Here is a 26,864-nt window from a genome sequence, read left to right as displayed (position 1 = left end):
TAGTTCCTCCCACGGTCATAGGACGTGGGCGGATTGTTTGGATGCTCCGTCATCCCGCAGAGCCCAGAGGAGCCGGGTTCTTGGAGGGGGTCCTTACAAGAAGACTCTGAGTCTAAGGATGTCATCTCCACCAAATTATGCCGCTGGGTTGTGGCATAACAAAGTGGAGGAAGAAGAGGAGGACGACAAGGTCATTGAGCTCATAAATGTGGAGAGTTCGGTGGAGGTCATCGACCTCGTGTTTGACTCAGAAGAGGAAGAGGATCCGAGTGAGGGGTCCAGCATTCCTGGAATCTTCTGAGTCGGCTTGTGGGATAGTCGATGTCCCCTTTTTGTTTTGATGGGGCTGTGATATGTGGATTTTGTATATGTTTAGTGGCGATGTAGTTTCCGCCTTTTGTTGATTTATTTTGTATGAACTAAAGATGACTTAACCGTTTATATGCATTGTGTTATTCAGGAAATTGTGAATCAGGTTAAGTTATCATTCGATAACGATAAGTTGATTTTCCGCATTTGAGTTACTTAAAGTGATGTCCCGGAAAAGGAAGGTTTTAAAAGGAAACAATTTTATACAATCTCTTGATTTAAAGGAAAAAAAATTTACCCATTTTTCCGCAATGTTTTTGAGAAGTATTTTTCGGGGCGTTACACCTTCCCTTTCCTTCCATTCCCCTCCAAAATCCAACTCCCAAACTAACCCTAAAGGTTTATCATTTAAGGTCTTTCAGAAGTACATTGCTCATATGAGTATTGTATCATTTTAGGATATTTTGGTTCAGTGGGAGTTGTATTTTGATGTTTTCTTTATAGACATGTTTATGGATATGGAGATGGATATATGTTTATGCAAAATAAGGTTTATGATTCAGTTTTACTTTGAAAATTAGTTATGGGATCTCACTAAAGTAAAAGAGAACCAATTGAAAATCAACATGTATAGATCACCTTCATATGATTTTCATGCTACACATTTCATGATTGATCTAATGTTATTTAGTTGTGTTAATATTAGTAATTATTGATTGATTTAGTTATGATTGATATAATGAAAACCACTTTGGTTCTATATATTGATATAATTATTGGACGAGATAAGGATATGTGTAAGATTTATAATAACATATTTTTGAGCCCATAATGTCCAACACAATATTTAAAATTACATATGTGACCAGTGAGAGATTGTAAGAAATTTTGCATCACACATGTAATGTTTAAATATATTTAAGATCATTATTTTAAGTAGACAAATTAAAGTGATCTAATTATAATGTAGATATTAAAAGTCTTATTTCTATTTATGATGGGTAAAATTGGAATAAGAAAATGAAGTAGCATCACCATTCATGAAAGGTTATACACTTCTTATAAATATGAGGTTATGGTCCCCACTCGTAGATACAATACAACACACAACAATATGAACCACAACATGTGAGTTCATTCCATTCATCCCATTAGAAGAGAAACTAAGGCTAAGAGTGATCTACAATTGGAAGATCAAATAACCTACATGTTCTACTATGAAGATGCATTTGCGTACAATGACAAAGGACAAGTTGGTAGATACATGATGAAGGATATGTAAAGTTCATTCACCATATTATCAATGAAAAATTAAGGTACATTTCCGCTCTAGTTTTATATTTTTCTCGATAATTTAATATGAAGGATTCTGACTATATATAATGACAAGAATATTATGTATCTTTACTATCTTTAGGTATAAAGCCTCTGCCGGTTAAAGTCCATCTATATTAAAGATTTTATCATACATTATGTCATGCAACAACTATTAATTATATATATTGTAGGAAAGGAACGAGTATTTTTCAAAATAGGTAGAGACCATTTGATTATATATGTTCAGATATTAATTGTGATTGCAAATACAGATACTGTGAGACATAACTCAACCCATTTTGTTTCACCAAAATGGTACTTCTTAATCTCTACATCGAAAGTTGATAGTAACTTTTGTTGGAGAAAAATGACAAGGTAAATATTTAACGAAAATGCAGAATGAAATTTATTTGTAGCTTTGGATGGGTACTGAATTACACGGTTGGAGTCCAGATTGCACACTAGAAAATATGAATAATGTATTGATAAGTCATTGTAAATTTGGTGTGAAAAAGATTTTTGTTCCTGACTTTGACACGATTTTGATGAAGACGCCAACATCACTAAAAAGAAGAAAAGAAAGAATACTTATAAAGACAAAGAAAATTAAAGTTTCAAGATAATTAGATTAAGTCTCTACAGGTACTTCTATGCTAAAACTCTTAAATATACAAAGTAATAATGTTAAAACTATTTTTAAAGAAAGTTGAAACACTTTAAAATACTTAAAGCAATTTTAAAAAAATAGTGTGTAACGCATTACTTCATCTAAGTAACAGGTTACGTATGTGAGAAAAAAATTATCCAACTTAAAATTGTTCAGAGTAATCTATTACTGTGTTTGAGTAACAGATTACTAGTTTTGAAAAGTTGAAAAGTTGAGTAACCGATTACTCAGATTGCTGTAATTGATTACTCTAATTTAATTTTAAATGAACAGTGGACAAAGAGTTTGGGTAATTGATTACCCAATGTCAGTAATCGATTACTGAGAGTTGTTGCATCAAATTTCAGATTTCAAAATGAAATGTTCTCACTCCAAACGAAATTTCTTCACTTCAAACAACTCCTACACTTTCAGAAAGACATCATGGGTGTTTGGAAAGTCTATATAAAGGCTCTAACTCTCACAACAAAATATACAACAACAAACAACTCTTATACAATTTCCAAAAGCTCTTAAACTTATTCTGAAGTTATTTCTCTACACTTTTTGCAACTAGTCCTTAACTTTCAAAGTTGTTTTTCTGAAGTTGATTAGGAGTGTTTCAAAGTTTTCCAAAGAGCAATATTACTTGGTATACATAAAGAGTTGATTGGATTGCAAGTTATTCTACTTTCATACTTGTAAAGACAATCTGTCATTTTTGTACATTCTTCAATATTGTTGTTGCAGAATGCTTTCGTTCACGGAGTGTGAAAAGAAATGGGATTAGAATCATTTGGAAATGTGTTTTCCAAGAGTGAATAAAGACTAGGAAGTGTGTAAGGTACATAGAAATCTCGGTGTGAGATATTGTAATTACAACTCATAATTCTTAGTGAATAAATGTCTTGTGTTACAAGAGTACTGGACGTAGCCTTCCGCGTGGACTAGAAGGTGAACCAATATAAAAATCACAGTGTATTATCTTCTCCCTTATCTCTTTTATTTTATCTTGATTATTTTTCTGCATATATTTTTCATTTCACGTTAACTCTTGATTTTGCAAAAAAAGTGACCATAATTTTTAAGTCAACTAATTCTTCCTCCTCTTAGCTGCAACCTCGCTCTTACATTTGGCCCACCCATTTGTAACAACCCCTTAGGTAATAGGTATCCATTGTCACTTTTTAAGTGAATTTGTTAGAGAGACGAATTCAATCCGATTAGGATTCATTCTACAAATTTTTTACAGCACATGTTCTAAAAGCTATATGTAATATTTTAAATTAATTCAACTTACAAAGAACTTAACAATATGTAACTGGTTTTATTAGTCTCATCATTAGATTCCCCGGTAGAATAATAAAATATGTTTTCATCTCATCTATCACTTCATTCTCTCTGAGATGATTCAGCATAATAAATATGAGCCTTATAATTTCTGAATGTAACTGATTCATTATATAACAAATTTCAGAATAATAAAAATGTGCCTTATAAACAACTTAATGATTGGAATTAAAAGTTGATTATTGATTACGTGATAGTTATGGATAATTATGTGTATGTATAATTTAATCTTAATCATTCAAATAACATTCAATAATTTATATTAAATGTTCTCAAATCTAACAATAATGTATTGTATATATATTTATGATGGACATTTATACATTTGGCTTTTTAATTAACAATATTATTTTTATATTTGATTATTATTCATAAATTTAAATTTTTTTAATTTTCAATAATTATTTATACTTGGAGTTGAAAAATATTTATAAAAATAGCTAATAATAACAGGATATGAAACAAAATCACTTGAATAGTAACTATAACTATATAATATATTCAAGTTAATTTTATAACTATATTTTTTTAATAGTAACTGTAACTACATAATAGCTGGAGCAATGTTTTTCTTAATCTGTTACTTCTCTTATAACTTTATTCTTTTGCCCAGTTTTTTTATAATTCTTTTTTTTGCAAAAAGTATAAAAAAAATATTTCGGCTTATTATAATTAGTTAAATATTTGTATTATATTTCTTTTATTATTATTAGGAAATATAAAAAAGTGATGACAAGGAAATAGAGAAAGGGAAGTAGATGAGTCTGTTGAATGAAGTACTTAAAAAATTAAGAAAGTGACGTGAACAATGATGTTACATTCTTACATGTGAAAATGATTTCTATTTTATTTTTTCTTGTAAAATTAAAGGACTTATTACTGTAGCATTAATTGGTGTGAGAACTGCATTATCTCTGGTGTGGTTTCTACTGCTTTATAAAAAGTACATAAATCTAGGAAGGAGATTTAGCTAAGATCTCATATTTCTATCTTCCACTAAGCATTCCTAGAAACCATGCGTGTATTACCAAACTAAGTGAGACATATCATAAGCTTACAAAGGAGAGGTATAAGAATTTTTTGCAGAAAATAGCTGTATAATAATATTTAATGTACAAAAATTCTGAAATAACAGATTTTTTTTTGTCATATCATAAGGTATAAAGTAATGGGTAGGGGAAAGGTGGTGCTGAAAAGGATTGAGAACAAGATAAATCGTCAAGTAACATTTGCAAAGAGAAGGAATGGGTTGTTGAAGAAGGCTTATGAACTTTCTATCCTCTGTGATGCTGAGGTTGCTCTCATTATCTTCTCCAACCGTGGCAAACTCTATGAGTTTTGCAGCAGCTCTAGGTACCTATTATATATTATATATGCTCATTTTTTGTGTCAAGTTTTGGGGAATTTTGTTTTCTGGGTCTGATTGCTTTTCGTTCATTGTTTCGTGGGTTGCTTAAAGTTTTTGTCTTCATGATGTAAATTTGGTTTTTCTTTTGATTTATTTGGGTGAGTTTGTGCATATGTTTCTCTCCAGGAGGCATGACTTTTTTTGGCTTTGTCTTGTCTGATTTTTTATGTTTTGATTCGTAGGGTTTGATGAAGGATGTGTTATTTGGTTCCTGTTTCATTTATTTAAATTTGTTTTTTTGGGTGTTTTTGTGCCCTGGGATTTTGATTCCTTCTGTTGTTGTTCTAGTCATGTTTTTTAACAGAAAATCACAGTCACAGTCTGTAGATCCATTTGCTTCAAAATATTAACTTTTTGATTGGTTTGTTCACTATAATGAATTGTCTCAAGTTAGTTCTTGTGTTCAATTCCACAGTTTGGTTTAATTTAACAATTAAAATAATCATTCCCTTTTATTTTATCTAAAAAAACTACACTGAGATCAAAGATTATTCTAGTCTCAATATCTTGGTAAAAAAATGTAACTTTCCAAATCAAAATAATAAATTGAAATCTTTAAATATGAATTGTTTTTTCCTTTAGTTTATGGTGCAAAAGAAAACGAGGTCTCATTCCGGGGGACATCTAAATTGAACTGTTCTTGCAATAAATTAATGGAAGGTTTTGATACCTTCCTTCATCTATAAAATACTTATTTTAAACCATCATTTCAGTATTTGAAATTGTGAGCACCCATAATATAATTTCCTGATTTAAAGAAATTACAACTTTATTTTCTAAAATTATAAACACCAATTCTATTAGCCTTTAAATCTGTGATTAATTTGTCAAATAGATCTTTAGGTTTAGAGTATAATAGTGCTTACATTAATAAAACTTAAGAACTAAGATAACTGGTGTGCTTATAGTTTCAGAAGCTAATACTACAATTTTCTTAACTCTTAAGTCAAGAAAATAGAAATTTACAACTTCAGATCCTAAATTTGTGTTTTTAAAACAGTTATTAAGGTCAGGATGATCATCATTGATAATTAATTAATTAATTCAAAAATCATCATACAAATATTGGTTCTGATTTTTGTTTGGAGTGTCAACATTTCATTGTGTTAGTTAGTTTAATTCCTTAGTTGATAAACCTATGTTTTGTCAATAACAATTATTTTATAAGCCAAATAATATTAAGAGAGAACTACATGTTATTAAAGGACAGCATAAATTTACAAGCTTATCAGTCAAGTAAACTCATACATCAATCACATAAAGGAATAAACATTTCCTGCTATAGTTGATATCCAACTCCATGATTTAGCATCATTCTTCTTAAGAGCGTCATAACTATTGTGACAAATTCTGAGAAGAATTTCTTGCATTCTTTTGATAACAATATCAATGTATTTATTCTTTTGATTCTGATCACATTTTACCCATAAGCCATAACACATCAAAAGGAAAAATAAACTTCAATATATTTGCAATCAATCCTCAAGGGTTATCAGATTTCAGTACAATGACATGCTTTAAATATAAAAGAAGAAAAGACAGATACATATTATATGATATATGTATGTCTATTCTTCTGAGGTGTCATCATGTAACTCTTCTTTTAGGTTTGACTGGTTTCTTTATTCTTAAAATATGTTTGTTCAACTTTTAGTTCTGTTATATATATCCTGGGATCTTATTGGCATGCATATATATGTACCATTGATTCTTGCACCCATCATATAAAGTATATTTTCCCATCTTTTTCTGGGAAAAATCAAACATCATAAACATAAGTTATTACCTGAAGCCGGTGTCTTATTGATAGAGGTACAACACTCATAGCTAAAATCCTATATCCATAGAGTAGTTATGCTGTGTCAAAACATTATCAGTTCTGTGAAGTACAGGTCTTAATTAACTGTAGAACTAGAAGTGAAACATAAAGTAGAGAGAAGAGTGAGAAACAACATGACAAGAGATTATTTGCATGAGTATGACAGGACAAGATCTATGTTTGTTTTATACTATAATAGATCTACTATAGATACAGCCTATGTCTTGATTCCTGTGTTAAAATGTAGAATGGAGGATGGGTGTGATTAAGTGTATATATTTCTTTAATGAAGGTATTGTTTTCATTTTATGGATAATGGGTTAACTCTTTTGGATCATGTTATTGTTCTCTCGATAGTACTTTACCTTGTATCAAATTTGGGATCCAACAGATCTTTTATACTACTAGATATGTAGTGGTTTACATATATGAACACAATTATAAATTTTCTTTTAATAATTGTTTTTAATATATATTTTAGAATCCTTATAACCATAGTTGTAAATAAAAACTTTGGATGAAAAATCTTAACCTTAAGAAGAAAGTTACACGATCTAATATAAAACTTTATCCATCTTGAGAGTGCAAAAATATTTTATTAGATGTATTCTTCATTATGAAAATTTACTTCATCCCAAATTTGTATTGGTTACCTTCAAAAATTGAAGGATTAAGTTGAGTTCATATATATAATGTGATCCCCAACATCATTAGATAGCTTAAAAGCTTGTAATTAATTAATTACTATTACTTGATCTAGCTTATAAGTTTATAGACTAAGCTTATTGGTTACCTTTAAAAGCATGTCGTTTTGGCTATGAATGGTAATAGGCCCCTAGCCCTGATGGATTTGGAGGAAGCTTTTATCATGAATTTTGGGACATAGTAGGAAAGGATGTTAGTAACTCAGTCATCCAATTTTTCACTCAAAGTTGGTTGCTTCTTAACTTAATTAAACTCAAATAATCTCATCCTGATTCCTAAATCGAAGGGGGTTGAAAAGGTGGAAGATTTTAGACTTATAGTCCTTGCCAATTTCTAATTCAAGATTGTTACTAAAGTGTTGGCTGATAGGTTCGCAATCCTTGCTCCTAGGATCATCTCCACTAAATAGAGAGGTTTTATCAAAGACAGAAAAATTCAAGATTGTATCAAACATTGCTTTAGAAGCAATCAATCTATTGGGTCACAAATCTTTTGGTGGTAACCTGACTGTAAAGCTTGACATCAAGAAGGCATTTGATACTTTGGATTGGAACTTTCTGTTAGATACTCTCCAAGCTTTTGGTTTCAACCAAAAATTCAAAAACTAGATAAGGTCATTCTTCACTCTGCCAGACGTTCAATTACTTTAAATGGTCAAAATGTTGGCCTTTTTAAGTGTTGTAGAGAGGTTAGGCAATGATGACCCTCTCTCTCCTTTGTTGTTCTGCATTGTAGATGATGTATTAAGTAGAGGAATCTCTAAACTGTATAATGATAGAAAAATCAGCTCCATAACTGGTCTTAATCTCCTTCAAACTCCTACACATGTCTTATATGCAAATGACATACTTATCTTCTACAAAGGAATTAAGCAGGAGCTTTAGTGTCAAAAGAATTTAGTGGTTCATTATGCTCAAGCATCTGGTCACTATATAAATGTCAACAAGTACAAATTCTACACTGCAAATGGATCAACTAGAAACATTGCTAGGCTAACTAACTTATTGGGATTTTCTGCTCGCTATTTGCCTTTTAATTACCTAGGTGTCCCTCTTTTTAAAGGAAAACCCAAAAAGATTTTTTTGTAGCCCATAACAGATAGAATCATATCAAAGTTGGCCTCTTGGAAGAGTTCTTCTTTTTCTATCATGGGCATGGTGGAGCTTGTCCATCATTCAAAGTATGCTTGTTTGTAGTTTTCATATTTACAATTGGCCCATTTAGTTAGTGAAGATTCTAGATTTCAAAATTAGAAATTTCATTTGGTCTGGTGACACAAAGGTTTTAAAGCTGGTTACAGTGGCTTGGAGCAAAGTATGTACTAATTATTCTGAAGGAGGTTTAGGTATAAGATCAATTAAAAGGGTGAACAAGGCTTCCCTTCTCAAATTAGCTTGGCATATGATCTCCTCCAATAATGAGTGGGCTGTCTTCTATAGAAAGAGATTTGGTTGCACTAGAGACACCCTTACTAAGTACTATTTGTCTTCCACTTGGCCTGACATCAAAGAGAATTGGGCTCTTGCTAACCATAACTTTTATGGCTAGTTGGAGATGGTACAAAAGTTAACTTCTGGAAAGATTATTGGTTGGGAGAGTCTTTAGTGGAATGCTTGGAAATCCCTGTTCAATTTCAGCTTGTTCTGTCTACATCAGTCTCAGATTTCATTCAAGACAGTAGCTGGATAATTCTTAGCTTCATTGTTAATCTATTCCCTGAGGTCAGTAGGAAAATTGCTTGCACCATCATATCTAATAAGAGGGACAAGCTCATCTGGACAAGGTCAGAGTATGGAGTTCTTGATTTAAGATATGATTTCTCTTCTATTCAATCTGCTACCTCTGGCCCAATTTGGTGCAAGCATATCTGGTCTAAGTCGATTCCTCCTTCAAACTTTTTCCTTGTTTGGAGGTTCTTCCATAACAAATTGCCAACTGACGAGAATGTGCAAAAAAGAGGTTGTAGTTTGGTGTCAATGTGCAGTCTTTGCAAATTCAGTATGGAGAGTTCTGAGCATTTGTTTCTCTCTTGTAACTTTGCTTTATATCTTTGGATATGGTTGAACAACTTATTTGCAATCAGTTCCAATTTCTTGGTCTGCAATCTAAAAGGTGGCTCCCAATGGAATGAGGTGCTAATTGTCTCAATCATTCATACATTAAACTCTATATGGTTCTGTAGAAACCAAATTAGATTTAATAACAAAAAAAAATCTCTTTAGCTCAAGAAGTTGCAAAAATCAAAAGGCAAACTTCCATTTCGGGTAATGGTTCTAAAGCAACTTTCTGCTCCTTAATTAAGGAATTCTTGCAGCTAAAAAGTCTGAAGATTAATCCTAAAGTGAGCAAGGCCCATAATATAGTGGAGGTGATCTGGAAGACTCCTTCACTAGGTTGGATGAAGGTCAACATTGATGGAGCTGCCCATGGCTCTCCGGGGCAAGCAATGAGTGGATGGATTTTTAGAGACTATTGTGGATTTAGCTTACTGTAGAGGTTGACTTTCTCTGTGGTTGGAGTGTGATTCCACAATGGTGGTGGAAGTCTTTAAGGGGCAAGCTAGTATTCCTTGGAAGTAGAGGTGACAATTGGATGAATTTGGATGGATATGGATTTGGATCATAATGGATGGGTGGAAAGTCATCTACCAATCCATATAAATCCATAAAATCACATTTCTAAACTATCAAATCCATCAATATCCAATGGATTCCAATCCATCCATTTCATTCATATATCCATTTTAATGGATTGGATGGATGAATATCCAATCCATTTTTAAAAAAAAATGAATTAAAGCATTTTTGAAGGATAAAAATCCTTTTAAAAATTATTATTTAATAAAGTATTTTTAAAAATCAATTTAAAAAACATTTTTAAAATGTGTTTTTTCTTAAATGTGTTTTTTTCAAAACACTTTTTATAAAATCTCAGTATTTAAATTTACATGTGAAAGCTCTGAAAGGCAACAATGGATGTGAGGTTAGAGATATTGTATTGTGCAATCATGCATTTTTTTATTGTACTCAATCATGACACAAAATGTTTTATCAATTCTTATTGAAACTTTTTGGAATGCTTTGATAAAAAATATAATATTGTTGAAGGAATCCTTTTGTTAAGAAAAGAGTAGTTTATATCACTAATATCAAAACTAGTTCGTGTTGGTTGATTCAACTGGTGAATCGGTCTTAATATCGCTACGATACAACATTTATAACGGTCATGCAATTATACTCGTAAAAACCGAACATATTAACCGGTTTTCAATTGAACCGTACTGGTCATATCGACCGATTTTCAATTGAATCGTACTGTCATACCAGTTGCTTTCATTTAAAATTACATTTTTAATGAAAATGATTTATTTTTACCAAAATATTTGTATAGATAATCAAACACAAAACTATTATAATTTTTATACATCTAAAACATGGTCTACAATATACATTTTTTAACAAGTGGTATAAATAAAAATAATTATTGTCTTCTTTATTGATTTTTCAACATTAATATTAGTATAAAATATGTGAATATCTAACTTCACTGGTATGCGACTTAATAGTGAATCAATGGTTGAACCATCATACAAGTATATCACTACTCTGATCGGTTTGATGACCGGTACCATATTAATAACATTAGTTTATATTTTGCATGTTGAGTTTGCATAGCAAAGTTGGGTCTACATGTTACTTTGTGGGAAAAATAATTGTTTTTATTTTTTTTGTATGGATTGGATATTCATTGGATATAATGGATGAATTTGAATCCACCCATAATCAACACTATTCATTAGATTATGTTCATTTAAATTCATTAGCTCCAATGGATGGATTTAGATGGATTGTGGATTGTGGATAATTTTGTCACCTCTACTTAGAAGCTTCAAAGTAGAATGGGCCCTTTCCAAAGTTAAGTTAGCCTCCATAAATCTAGTGATATCTCATATATTCAGAGAGTGCAATACTTGTGTGGATAAATTGACAGCTTTTAGTATTAGGTTTAAGTGTAATAATTGGTGGAATGTTATACCTAACTTCATCAAGGTTGATATTTACATAAATAAATCGGAATGAACTTTCGAATTATAGGTTCTAATTTTGATTTTGGTGCTCTTGTATCTTGGTTTGCTCTTTTAATATATCAGTGCAGTAGCACTTTTGTTTAAAAAAAATACTTATCAAATAAATAGCATTAGCTCTAAACTTTTACCTATATAGTTTATAGGCTTTTAGATATATTATAAGCTTCTAGATTTGCTAAATAGAGCTATAGTGTGTTTGTTAATGTCAAGAAATAAACTAGTCCATAATCTTATTTGATAAAAAATAAGCTAGTGTTTGACAAGAAAGGTTATGCACTAAGATAATAGCTTATTAGACTATTTGATATACGTTATGAATTATATATTTAAGTTGTCTATTGTGGTATTAAACAAATTAGCAAGCAGAAGTTATTATTTTGGCTTACTTTAAAATTTTGAACAGTTCAAAATTTATTTTGTTATTATTAGAATTTAGAAATGATTAAATTTTGGATGGAAAAGTGGTGGATTTATATAGTTGGACTCTCACTTTTTTGTTTTTAATCAGCAAAGAAAGAAAATTCTATAAACGAGGACATAAAAAACACCCTAAAACTACAAAGTTAACATTGTTTGATGGAATCAATTACCCATCAGAAAAGGAGAAGTTTACTCCTACATTTTTTGTCTTTGATAATTAACCATGCTTTCAAGTCTCTTTATTTCATTGCTTGAGTTTTATTATATATATATATATATATATATTCAGTCTCAGAGCTCCCTAGTTGGGAGCTTTGTATGCACTTTTACAAGTTAATATTGAATACATATTGTGCTTTGTTGAATAAATTGTTTTGTTTATTAAAAAATAAGTTCATCTTGGATGAGACAATGTGCTAGTGATTTATATTACTGAGTTATTTGTTTATTCAAATATCATATCAAATTCAATTCATCATAACACTCAACCTTATATCTTCAAAATTGCTATTAATCCACGTATGTCAAACTTGTTAATTTCCAACAACTTCTAAGCATATTGTAATATTGTTAACCAGTAAATCAATCAATAAAATATTAAATTAAGTTACCACAAATAATTATAAACGTTATCACCCACAAAGAGTTGTGTGATATTGAATCACAACAATAATTATTTTTCCAACTGAAATTTTAGGTTTTTAAAGTTAGTTAATTGTGGTTAAAAGAATGATTAAAAGATAAACAATGATTTAATGCAATAAAATGTGTTGGGATTAGATTTCATTTCCCAACTTGTCAATATCCAACAATTCAACTTGCTAAAAAATTACTAAATCTTAACTTCCTCAATATCATTCCTATCTAAAATCATTAGCATCACAATGACAAGACTATCATCTCACCAAAAGTCATTTCCTTGAGTATTTGGTGAAACAAATCAAAATGAGACCGGCCATTAATATCACTAGTCGATATAACTCTATTCTTAAATATTATAACCACTAGATATTATGTTCTAGTTCTAGATAAAAAACACAATTCTCATCACACATTCAAAATTAATGGTCATACTCTAGGTGATTAAGCTGAAGTGTTTATTATGTAAAAGAACAAAGCATAGAGAAAACGATAGGATAAGTGCATTAGCTCCCAAGTAAGACATGATGGACTTCAAGGTTGTTATGCTTCAATCTCCAAACCTCTTTCTCTTGCAGGGTAAGAACTCTCAAAACGGTTCTGGAATAGTTCCCTAACTATCCAATAGCTTCCAGACACAAAAAGTGATCAGCAATTGAAGTGTTTATACTTTTATACTTTCTTAAAGTCGAGTATTACATGCATACACGACAAATAATTTTGGTTTTGTGTATCTAAGAAATAATGAAGCATGTGTAATCATTTGAATGAGAGAAATCAGTGATGGTATAATAAAGATGTTATGTGAGGTTAGGCAGATACCAGATTTGAAGAAGATTTTTGGGACATTACAGACCAAAGGATTTAGCTATAGAGCTGATGAGAACATTGATATTCTTCGAGTACGCAAAGGTGACCTGATTGTGATGAAGGGTTGAGAACACTTAAAAGTTGGAGGGAGTACAATTGTAGGTAGAGTTGCTTGAGTAGTTGAAGAGATTTCAGTAGACTCAGACCATGATACTAAAAAATTATGGCACATGCATTTCGGTTATATTAGTGTGTGACATGACATAATTATGCAAAAGAGGAGTGTTGAGGGGAGTCAGCAAATGCAACCTAGATTGTAAAAGTGTTGTGTGCTTAGGAAACCAACACGAGTTAGTTTCTAGGCTTACCAACACAGGACTCAAGGCATTCTAGATTTTGTTCACAATGACGTATAGGGACTCACTCAGGAACCATCCCTAGGAGGTTCTAGGTATTTCGTTACATTCGTTGATGACTTTTCTCAAAAGGTTAGTGTATATTTTTTGGAGCATAAGCTACAAGTCTTTGTCACGTTCAAGGTTTGGATGGAAAAGATAGAGAACCAAACTTGTAGAAAAATCAAATACCCAATGTTAGACAATAGTATGGATACAAAGACTCACGGTTTCAAAATGTATGGAGGAATATGGCATTCAAAGACATTTCTTAGTGAAGAAGGCTCCTCGGTAGAATGGTGTTGTAGAGAATGAATATGACTCTTATAGAAAGGACAAAATGTATGAGAATAAATGTTGGACTCTCTAAAAGATTTTGGGAAAAGACACTTAATATGATATACTATGTCATCAATAGATCACCACGAGCTTCATTTGGTGGTAAAGTTGCAGAGGAAGTATGGACAGGTAACACAGTCAATTACAACAATTTGCGCATATTTGATTGTCTTGCTTATGTACATGCACCTAGTGATGAGTGGTCTAAACTTAATCCTAAGTCAAAGAGGTATATCTTCATAAGATATCCCAAAGGTGTGAAGGGGTTCAAGTTCTAGGATCCAGTTTCCAGAAAAGTTGTGTTGAGCAGAGATGTAGTGTTTGATGAAGATTTCATGTTAAAACAGTTAGTTTTGACAAAGTTACCCAAGCTAAATGGAGAGACTTTGGGATCAAATATGATTCCAGTAAGCAATGAAACGATTAAAGTGAATGAAGGCAATGAACCATGCACTAGTTCAAGTCAAGAACATGATGGTTCTCAAGCGGAGAGTTCACACGTTTAGGAGTATCTAATCGTTAGAGAGACGGGGATATAAGTTCTATCAAACCTCCAAAAGGATATGGCTTTAATTGCTCTCCATATCAATTCGGGAGATTCATGTAGCTTTCAAGAGACTATAAATAGTCAGGAGAAAGAAATGAATGGATGTCATGATGGAGGAGATAATGTCTTTACACAAGAAGCAAACTTAGGAGCCTGTCTCATTGCCTCAGATAAACATGCAGTTTGGTGCAAGTGGATGTATAAGAGGAAGTCAAAAATATCAGAAAAAGAATGGGAAAAGTTTAAGGCATGTCTTGTAGCAAATTGATATTATTAGTAGAAGGGAATTGACTACGATGAGATTTTCTCTCCAATGGTGAGACACACTTCTGTCAGGGTAATGTTTACTTAGGTAGCCAACTGAGATATGCACTTAGAACAAATGGATATGAAGACTGCCTTTCTCCATGGTGAATTAGAGGAGAAAATTCATGACACAACTATAAGGATTTAGTGCAGTTGGACAGAGTCACTTGGTTTGCAAGTTGAAGAAGCATCTATGTTGGTTGAAGCAGTCTCTCAGATAGTGATACAAGCGGTTTAACACTTATATGTTGAAGCTTGGTTATAAGCACTGTGAAAGTATGATTCTTGTGTTTATGTGAAAAGCCTTGATGATGACTCTTTTAATTTTTTTGCTACTTTATATAGATGATATGTTAATTGCTGCTCATCATTTGAGTGATATCAATGAGTTGAAAGTCAGGTTGAGCAAGGAGTTTGACATGAAAGATTTAGGGGTTGCTGGGAAGATTCTTAGAATTGATATTCACGGGAACAAGGGAGCTAGAAAACTTTGGTTCTCCTAGCAAATGTATGTTGAAAAGATCTTAGAGAGACTTGATATCTAAGGCGTTGAGCACTCCATTGGCAAATTACTTCAAACTTTCCCTAGATTAGTGTCCAAATACAAATGAAGAAAATAAATATATCTCAAAGGTTTCATATGTTAGTGTAGTGAGCTGCTTGTAGTATGATATGTTTGTGTTAGACTGGACTTGGCACAATCAATTAATCAAGTATGTAAGTACATGTCGAACTCAGCAAAGTAACATTGAGAAGTAGTCAAATGGATTTTTATATATTTGAACAAGTCTCAATATCATATTTGGTAGCCAACAAAGTGAGCCTTCAACGATATGTAGGAATGGCAACGAGGTGGGTTGGGATCGGGTTTGCACATACCAAACCCAAACCTGAACCCCAACTCAACGTGGTTGGAAATAAAGATATCATCTCTGAACCCGAAAAAATCCTAAAATTATAAATGTACTAAAGAAAGTATGATATCATTTTCGTTTAATTTTTATCTAACATTTCAAATTTTTCTTGTATTATTTCATTTCTTTCATATTTGAAGATCCAATAGTATGTAAAGTAAAATTAGAAATTAAAAACAATGGGCACATTATAGAAATTTCAATTTTAAATTGAATTATATTACTTCGAGGCGGGTTCGGGTTAGGGTCTTTGCTCTATCAAACTCGAACCCGAAAATTAAACCCGGACCCGAACTCAATCACATCGGGTTTTCCCCGTTAAATTCAGGTTCGGTTTGGGCGGGTACCCACATGTTCAGTTTGAATTATCATTCCTAACAGTATGTTGATTTAGACTATACAAGAGATTGGATGACGGAAGATCCAAAACATGGTTTGTCTTCACCCTTGTAGGTGAGCCAATCATATGGAGATTATCATTCTAGCTTGTTGTTGCTATGTCCACAACTGAAGTAGTGTATGGCAGCCGGTGAAGCTTCTAAGGAAGCCTTATAGCTTATGGGGTTGGTAAATGAATTAGACATTAAGCAAGGTAGAGTTTCTTTGTATTGTGCAAGGGAGAGTGATATCTTCTTGGCAAATAACCAGACATATCATGCTAGGACCAAACATATTGATCTGAGATTTCGGAAAATTATAGAGGTGGTAACTTGTGGGTGGATGCTATTGCAGAAGGTTCACACTTCAGAAAATGCAATTGATATGTTAATCAATTCGGATACCATAGACAAGTTCACGTATTGCTTGAGCTTACTGAACATTCATTAATGTTGGATTATGGAGCGCCTTCAACCCAACAGCGGAACTTGAAGATTGACGATATACATCAAGGTGGAGATTGTTTTGCAATTGCTCATATTCAATGGATTGGGTCTTTTCTCTTGATAACAATAATATAAGTTATGAGTTTGGGCTGATGTAAAACAGTCAGGATAGAAGATGATATATTCATGTGTTATGTAAACCTAATGTCACAAGGAGAACTATAGCCACAAATACAAATCTTAATTCTCCAATACATAGTATGAGTCTCACAATGCTTCCGAGGACGTAGACATAATTGGCCGAACTTCGTTACCAAATTTTATGTGTTATTATCTCTTCTCTACATTCTCTTTCAAATTGTTGGCTTATTCCTAACATACACAACTTACCACCTAATACTTTGTCTTCTCTGATAAATCTACTTGGAGAGAGTGAATGCAATGAGACTACTGAACCTGAAAGCTTTGATAGAATCACTAAGCGAATGACCTTGGTAGCAAATTTCTTGAGTTGAGTGGAATAGCCTTAGTTGTTGACATTGATGCAATGAGATATTTTTGTTTAAAGAACTCACTCAAATTATAGTCTAAATAGTATTAGCGTAAACTTCTAGGGTCAAAAATTATTTAAATTGTCCTATAAATTAAGGTCAGTTACGCATTTAACAAATATTCTTAGGTACTATATTATATGATTTTGTTTATGTATACTTAATTAATTGCTTTATCCTTTCATTTTTCTGAAGTACTTATACTAGTGTGCTGACTATTGATTTTAGCATGGGGAAGACACTTGAGAGGTATCACAGATGCAGTTATGAATCCTTGGAAGTACATAACCAACCTGCAATGGAGACACAGGTGTTCATTCATCTTCTTTTGACATCTATAGGTTTTCAAGAGATCCATCAAGTTAGAAAATAAATAAAATTTTTATGCATTATCACATGATGTTGTCTACAATTTGTGTTTAAAATGTCTTTAGATTTTAACATAATAAAGACCCGAAAGCTGAATTTAAAGAAGAGATTGTTGAGTTTGGTTGTGGATAATGTAAAATGTCTCTGACCAGGAAGATAATAGGAATATGGTTTAAATTAATTTATTTAAAATTATATTATTTTACATCTTAAAATCTTGACCCTTAAAAATGAAATTGCTATGTGTCATAATCTTATCATAGCACTAGCCTCTCCATTGGAGAGGATCCGGACTTAAATTAAAATGTCTTTTTATCAATTCAAATTTCTAAATTTTTTTTAGAAGCAAAACACAATTTATTAAATTAAAAAGAGAATAATAAGCTATTGGTTCAATGGTTGGCAAATTGAATCTCAAGACATTCATTGTGATATATACAGGCTAATCATTGGTAAAAACAATTGTTAAAAGGGCATAACAAGTTAAGTGAGTAATTTGAAGGAGAAAGATTTGTTGTTCTAAAGTATGTTCCAAACTAATGACAATGAAAGAAAAATAAAAAAAAATAAATATTTAATTTTTTAATTGACATGATATATTTTTATTGATTTAGCATATACTTTGGGATATACTTTGGGACAACACTCATGAATTTCAGAACATGGTGATCTTCTAGGATAATAAAACCTGAATAATTAGCTCAACGGTCAAATTACAATCAAAATTTCTTAAAAAATGTTGATTCTTCAAACTTTATTTTCAGGCTTCAGATGTGTTTTTGTATGTTATTTAGATTACCTTTTTGAGTGTGTATGTATATTAGTGTGGAAGTCTTGTGTAATACTACACCCTTTTGTAGAAGCGATACCAAGAGTATCTCAAGCTGAAATCAAAAGTTGAGGAATTACAACGTACGCAGAGGTAAATCTTCAGTACATCCTTTAAATTTTTCACAAAATAAGCTAGTTGAACATGTTTTGGTTATAACTTGGATGTAAATAAATTATATTTTGATCATGTAGAAATTTCCTTGGGGAAGAATTGGAGCACTTAGATATCAAGGAGCTTGAGCAGCTTGAACGTCAGCTGGACTCTTCATTAAAGCAAATCAGGTCTAACAAGGTATGTAAATTTAGCTAACATCTATTGTGCCAAACTTTGTAATACTCGATGTACATTCATTTCATATTGGTCAAGAAAATAAAACTGAAGTTAAATAGGTATTAAGTTTTTATTTTGTTATCAATGAAAAGGGGTTGATAAGTAAAATGGTAATACTTGAGACAACATATTCCCTCTTGAAATAATTAATTATATGTCACGTGTAAAGAGTCATAAGTTGGTCAGATAGTGGAGAGTGAGGATGTAAGAAATGAAGTATAGGAAGTTGTGGGTTCGAGTTCCACCATCAACAAAAAAAAGAGTTATAAGATAGTTTGATAAGTTGAGAGTGAAGTGTTACCCACAACAACAAAAATACTAACAACTTTATGTTGCAAGAGTTTGTTATATGTCTTGTCCTTTATGCTAATATTATTATTCTTGGTTCTTCATGCAAAGGAGAAAGCAAGAAGGATTTAGTTATAGGAAATTCTTGTGTGCCTACAATGTACATGGAAGGTAGAGAGAGCTCTATGGGAACCATAGTTGGAAGGGAGATTTGTTCTCTCGGATCATATCTCATATGTTGTCTCAGGCTAATAAAAACATATCGTATCAATTAAAAAATCAAAAAAATTATTATTATTATTGTTGTTTTTGCTTCGTTATCATTAGTCCATGATAATATATGAAATATGATCTGGGACAATAGGTCCATGTTCTCATCCCATATGGATTCCATAAGTATTGTGCTATTGGAGCCATATCTTGTGTATATACTTCAAAATTTATGGTTTTATTTTTCTTCTTTTCTTGCTTGAAAGGAGAACTTCATGAATAGTGTTTACATTGAAAAGTTCATACAGTATGGTATTCTTGATTGGTTAACTTACCATGTACATGACAAAGGACATAGAAGCCGTATGGAACATGGAACACTTGAATTCGAACATAGTAGTGTTCCATTGGAGCCATCATATATGATGAAACCGACTCCTCTATGGTACTGGAGAGTACTACAGAAGATCCTCCCATATACAACATATTCTGATTTCTCAAATTAGTGTAAAAATATACACAAAGCAATGCTGTTAATCGTGAAAGAATCGCTCCATGCCCAAACTAGAAACTATACTCATATATTAAGGATGCATCACTTGCTATATTATCATCACAAGATGGAGTAAATATGATCAACAACATAATTAATCTTGATACTATATCTTGGTCCAATACATTTAAAACAATATATTATTCAACTTGCCCAATTTTATCCCACTGAACTTCTTTATTTCCACACACTCATTGCTGAACCATAAATTTAGTCATCTCATGACATTGTATATAAAGTCTCTCTATCCAACTCTCTCTAAGAGGCCTGCAAAAATTAAGTGTCATATTCTCTTCAATCCTTTATATATATATATATATATATATATATATATATACTTCAGATTCACATATAACAGAACTAGTCATGCATTAAAAGAGTGTTACGTCAAGCTCTAATAATGAACATTTGATACATGTTTACCTGGCCAAATATAGTATCAGAAGCATATTTAGAAGAAATATTTCTGGCACAACATATGCAAAATAAGTTACTCAATGTGATTGACATCAAACTCTTAAGATTATATACTAGATTATTATTATGATATAACTCCAACAAGATTTTCTCATTTATTTGTTCCTTGTCTCCAGACACAACATATGCTTGATCAACTGGCTGATCTGAAAACTAAGGTAAACTGTGTTTTGACTTTCTATTTATATTGTTGGAAAAACAAAAACCAATTTTCCTCCGTTATGTTATGTATATTGGACACTTGCAGATATAGCAAGGAGATAAATGAAATAGAGTAAAACTACAAAGATAATACCAATAATTTTAATTTAGAAAAACATCATAAGATTGAGAAGTAAAAAACTGTAAAACTAGTCAAAAAATGATCCAATAATTGTTTCTGACTCAACGACATTCTATTTCACCCGAGTATGATGGGATATAATGTCTATGTAGTCTCTCACTAAGAATAGTATAGTCTTATTCGAATAGAGATCCTCTTCAGTACTCAACGTATAGGGTTGGAAATGAGCCGAACCTATTCGAACCAGAGTTTAGCTTAATAAGAATTTGCTTAGCTTGAAACTCGACTCGAGTTTGATACGAGTTATTTTTTTAACTCGAGTTCGACTCAATTAAAGTTGCAAATTGTTCGGTTAAGTTCGAATTGGTTCATTTGGACAACTCAAATAATTGATTCATTTTTTAAAATGCTACAAAAGGTTATAGATATATAAATATAACTTTGTTTATATATAATAACAATAAACATAAAAGAAAATGCATGGGTCATGGTATAATAACGATAAACATAAAAAATTAATTTATATATATATATATAACTACTCATGTGAGAACATGCGGTATTGTGAGAAATGAGAACACTTAATATATATCATTGGATCTTGATTGAATGGTTAAGATTAAAAGATACAGTCACAGGACTATCATGTGATCAATAACTAACTTTCAATCCTAACCATTCATGATTGGTTGTAATACCCATATTTATTGTTCTCATAATTTTTATATGAGAACTGCTCTCACTTGAGTAACTATATATATATATTGAGCTAGCTCATGAACTTAACGAGTTGAACTGTAAAAAGCTCAAGTTCGACTCATTTATTTAACGAGCTCAAGTTCTGCTATTTTGGTTCATGAACCAAGTTTATTGAGCTACATAACGAGCCGAGTTTTGAATAAATATTGAGTTGGTTTAGTTCATTGTCAACCCTATCGATGCAGATCTTGACATATGGCTGAGGGAAAATTAATTGTCAAAAATTTAATTATTTTTTAATAAAAAGATTAAAAAACTTCAAACTCTCTTTTCCCTTCATATTCCAGTAGTGGAGGGTTCATTATTGGAGAAGATCTCAACCCAATCTTACATTATGATGAATATCAACTCTATGGTGTTCTTCTCACATGTTTGTCATTTTTCTCTTTCTTACACGTTCTCTTTATATATAGTTAATGAGAAAAAGTTTTTTCATGAAGAGATAGTGGAGAATTAACCATCATAATATTTTTAAGACACCTTAAAAACATTATCTTTAACTTTTGTAGATTGGACTTCATAGTTTTCAAGAGTCAAAGATAATTCCAAAACTTTGGAAATATTATTGTAGAATATATTCAATGAATTACCTACTAAGATTTGATGATCATATGTTTATATTCAATGGATCCTCACCAAGATTCAACGGTCATGTTCTCCCATTAATTAAGAAGATATTCCTAAAAACTTTCCACTTCTAACTTAATTGAGGGGAATCATAAATCTTGCTCATTTTTAAGCATATGTTAGGTTTTTGACTGAAATTGTCTTGGTTAATATATCATATTAGTTGTCATTGGTATGAATATTCTCTAGCTGCAACTCACCATTCTCCACAATATTTTTTATCCAATGATAAAGTAATTAATGTACTTTGTCCAAAATATATCTTTCATGGAAGATATCCCCCCTCGTATATTTTATCTCTTTGCTAGCTTCAGATGATATAACGGATTCTGCTTCACTTGTTGATAACGTATTCTACTTCACTCAGAATATACGTCTCTAGCCATATTTGCCCATGTGTGTCCTTCCAACTTAGGGTTTTAAATACCAAAACATAAAAATCTCTTGATAGTTACCCTCAAATATCTCAATATTCCTATTATTTCTCAATATACTTTCTTTTTATGATAGTCATATCAACTTATTAGAATGATATATGTCTATCCTCATTCCAAGGATTTGTTTTGTAGGACATAAGTCTTTCAAGGAAAAAGACTTACTCAAAACATTATTCAAACAAACAATCTTTCTTAAATCATATCCAATGATTAACATATCATCGATATATAATAGCAACACAATAAAGTTTTCATCTACATATTTTTTGATAAACACACAACGTCATAAATTGTCTTCTTGAAACTAAGTCTAGTCGTGAAGGATTCAATCTTCTTGTACTAATATAAAAGAGTTTGCTTCGGACTATGGAGACTCTTCTTCATACGACACTAGATGTTTTTTGTCTAGTTTTTTATATCCTTCTAGGTGCTCCAAATAGATTTCATCTTTGATGCCTCAAGTAAAAATTATTTTGGCCTCAAGTTATTTGACTTATGAGTCTAGGTTGACTGTTAAACCCAAAGCTACTCCTATAATGGAATACCGATACTAGTGAGAGTATCTCATCAAGATCAACTCATTTTTAATTTCACCATTTCATGACAATATAAGCTTCTTTTTTGGTCTTGGATTCATTCTTCAATTCTAAGCATACGTACCCATTTTTGCCAAGACTTTTCTTCCTTTAGATAGTTCCACCATATCATAAGTCTTGTTCTAATGTAAAGAGATCATCTCATCTTTCATGACTTTAATTCACCATCCTCTCTCAATTGTGTTTAAAGCTTTTGAGATATTTTGAGGTTCACCATTATATGTCAATATGATATAATCGTCTTCGGGATATTTTGATGAAACATTACTTTCTATTCTGAAGTGTGTTAGTTTAACTTGCAATCATGCTTTATTGGTTCAAGTTCTTGATGCTTCTGTGAGTTTGTGGTCATTTGATCATCAGATGATTGTTCATTAGTCTGGTTAGGTTTTGTATCTTCTTTGTGAGTGAGATTTGTCTATTGATATGTATGTTTAGGAATTGTCTGATGACCTGGATCTATCTATTGACAAATCTGGTTTGTCTGTTGCAGAATTTGTCTCCTTGAATCAATGCGAACTTTAGACTTGCATTGATTTTTTCTAAGTATATCTAATTTTCTATTCCTTAAAGAACACAACATCTCTACTTCTAACAACTTTCTTGTTTACTGGATCCCACAATCTAAATTCGTCCTCTAGGATACACGTATATGCATTCATTGGTCTTAACATCTAGCTTCTTTCTCTCATATTTTTGGAAAGTGAATTGGAGATATTCTTCTTCATACTCTCAAATGGTTGAAGGATGTGTTCTTCTTATACCACGACTTCTCTAGAATCTCATCATGTGTGGGTATTGAATATGTCATGTTTATGATATTGATTGGAGTGTTTATTACTTCACCCCAAAATGACTTGGGGAAATTGACATCTTGTAACATGCATATGAACTTCTCTTCAATTATATTGCTCATTCTCTCGACTATTCTATTTAATTGAGGAGTCTTTAGTGGTCACATCTCCATCCTGATACTATAAGCCTTGCAAAAGGGCTTCAAATAGACTAAGATCTCTCCATCATTGTTTCTTTCACACACTTTAGCTTCTTCCTAGTGTCATGCTCAACTACAGCATGAAATTTTTTGAATGCTATAATAATACTTTATCTTTGTTTTTTCAGCAAGTACATTCTTACTATTCTCAAGTGGTCATCAATGAATCTAAAAAAGTAATAGAATCTTCTAAGGGATCATTTATATGATACCTAAACATATGAATGCACAAAATTTGGATAGTTGCCTTCTCCATTGAAGAGTATAACCATTGTTTGCAATGATAATTGTCATAGGCTTATAATTTTTCTCCTTTGAAACAACTAAATCTTCTTGGATAGTACCAACTTTATGACCTCTCTCTCTCATGAGAAACTTGCATTCTGATATCTTATGTACTTATTTGCTATAATAATACATGTTACTTACCTTATTCAAGATTGAGAACAATCTCTAATTTTGTTTTTGTTTTTTCAATGAGATTCATTCCTTCAATGAGGTTCACTTATTCGTCGTCTCTCCACAATGTTTGCTTCAGACTATAGGGATGTACTTCATTCTTTTGAATTATTCATTCAATACATTGTTTGAAACAATATGTATTTAGACCTTCTCATATGAGACTGATGTGCTCATTATGACTACCATGTGCCCATATTTCAGGCAAATAACTGAGTAGTAGAAGTGCTTGCAACTATTCATCTATCTTTATGTCTAAATTTTTCAATTGATTGATAAGACCCTTGAATGATCTCAAGTGTTCTATTATACTCTGATCGTCTTTGCAGTCAAGTTTCACCAACCTTCTAACAAGTTATGCTCTATTTCTAGGAATTTACTTTTGAATCATAGATTCAAGTTTTGACCATTACTCATAAGCATTTGTATATGTGAGCATATTCTCAAATAAGCTTATATCAATATAATTTTAAATCGTGACAACAACTTTTCAATTCGAAAACTCTCAATATTTATCAATCTTACCTTATGGCTTGTCTTTGTAATAAATGTACTCATGCATATCCTTGTAGTATAAGTGATCCTCATCATGAGCTTCCAATATAAATAATTGCATGCTGTCAATTTTAATATGTCTCCATCAAGTGAGACAATAGTGGCTCTTCCACCTTCGATTAGACGATCACACAAGCTATGCTCCTCAGATGAACCTGGTATCTCATATTTAGAAATACAACCAATTTTCTCTATTGTGTGATGTAAAGTGTTCACTTATATAAACGACAAGTAGATAAATGAAATAGAGCAAAAGTAGAAAAATAACACTAATATCATTATCGTGAAAAGACCTCCTTAAATTGAGAAGTAAAAAACTATGAGAACTAGTCAAGAAATATCTCTGCTATAAAAAGAATAGGATTACTATATTTGTCTCTCTCATTATAAGAGGATAGCACTCAATCTACCATCCAATACAATATTTCTATACTCTCTCATTAGAAATAATATAGGTTCATATTATGCTCATATTAACTCTCTCATTTACTTTTGTTACTTGATTGTTCTTTTTAATGGATACCACAGGAAGAAGTTCTACTGGAAACCAATAATATGCTGAGGAATCAGGTACAAAGACAAATTATTTTCAACTGTTATTTTTATAGGATAGGATGCTGGTCAATCTTGATCTTCTCATTATATATAGTGCAAATTTCTCCTTGAACTTTATTTTGTTCAAAAAAAATTAAAATAAATCAAGTTCTCAATTGCTGGACAGGATCTTGATTGTCTACTCATTCTCTTTGGCCATTTCTCATAGAATGTGTGATCTCATTTGCACCCCTTCTTGTTTGGTCTTTGTTATTTGGTGATTGAAGTTTATAACAAATATTGGGTGCAAAGTGTTAAGATATTCCCACATTGGGCTGAAATATAACCAAAATAATCTGTGTAAGGCTTGAGCACCTCTCATCTTATGAGTTAGGTCTAACTACATATTCTATTCTAATAACATCCAATTGCTTAAACTTGAAGACGCTGAATTTTTTTTATCTATCATACATATAATTTCAACAATATTACAGCAAGTGATGAACTCTGATTTGCATCAATCGTTCACATAATATTGCCTCCATAAATTTTTTTATCTTCAACTTTGAAATTGCTTTTTCCTACTCAATTATTTATGCTTTAATTTTATGCCACCCCGTTTAATTATGATTCATGTCCTAACTTTCCATATTTCATAGTGGGAGGAAATTAATATAGCCCTTCAACCAACATGGGAGCAAAATGCACCATACAACCGCCACCCTCCCACATCAGAGGGATACTATGAGACAGCACATTGCAATAGTACCTTGATAATTGGGTAATGTTCTTCTCCCTAAAATGCATAAAATGTTATATACTTATCATTATCTGTTTGTAAAAGTCTTATTCGTCATTGTTTCTCAACAGCAGCAGTTCTGCAGCAACTAATAAAGCAGGAGGAGCTCCAGGAACCTCAGGCCAGAATACTAGTGAATTCATGCATGGATGGATGCACTGAATTGCTAACACAGTAAAGTTCATTATTTCATAAAATTTATGCTTTTGTAGATATCTTGCGGCCTAGAAGATTGGGCTGGATTATTAGATGTCATACAATATGTTTTATTTGCCAATAAGACATGTTTCTTTGAGGAATTTTATAACATCTTCCTAAATTCAATACCTCATACTCATAACCATCTGGATTTAATTCAAATGGGTTTCTCTGCCAC

At 31.6% G+C, this 26,864-nt stretch overlaps 1 protein-coding gene across 4 annotated transcripts in view; it reads left to right on the top strand.

Moving 5' to 3' along the window:
• The window catches only part of LOC109360512 (MADS-box protein CMB1-like), a 38,022-nt gene continuing 15,683 nt past the window's right edge, over positions 4,526–26,864 (top strand). The window contains exons 1-9 of one of the 4 annotated variants that reach the window (XR_002109177.1): positions 4,526–4,689; positions 4,781–4,975; positions 17,615–17,696; positions 18,616–18,677; positions 18,779–18,878; positions 20,562–20,603; positions 25,684–25,725; positions 26,349–26,470; positions 26,560–26,751. Coding sequence is in view for 3 of the 4 variants with exons in the window: in XM_019605471.1 (XP_019461016.1) it covers positions 4,791–4,975; positions 17,615–17,696; positions 18,616–18,677; positions 18,779–18,878; positions 20,562–20,603; positions 25,684–25,725; positions 26,349–26,470; positions 26,560–26,650 (726 nt within the window). In the remaining variant the exon portion in view is untranslated. Of the gene's footprint in view, positions 4,690–4,780; positions 4,976–17,614; positions 17,697–18,615; positions 18,678–18,778; positions 18,879–20,561; positions 20,604–25,683; positions 25,726–26,348; positions 26,471–26,559; positions 26,788–26,864 lie in introns of those variants that run through there. The other 3 variants (XM_019605471.1, XM_019605472.1, XM_019605470.1) reach the window with 3 other exon arrangements.

The sequence above is a fragment of the Lupinus angustifolius genome, chromosome LG11, assembly GCF_001865875.1.
Source record: "Lupinus angustifolius cultivar Tanjil chromosome LG11, LupAngTanjil_v1.0, whole genome shotgun sequence".
Lineage (NCBI taxonomy): Eukaryota > Viridiplantae > Streptophyta > Magnoliopsida > Fabales > Fabaceae > Lupinus > Lupinus angustifolius.
Note: the sequence above shows the minus strand (reverse complement) of the source record. Positions and strands in the feature narration are given on the sequence as shown.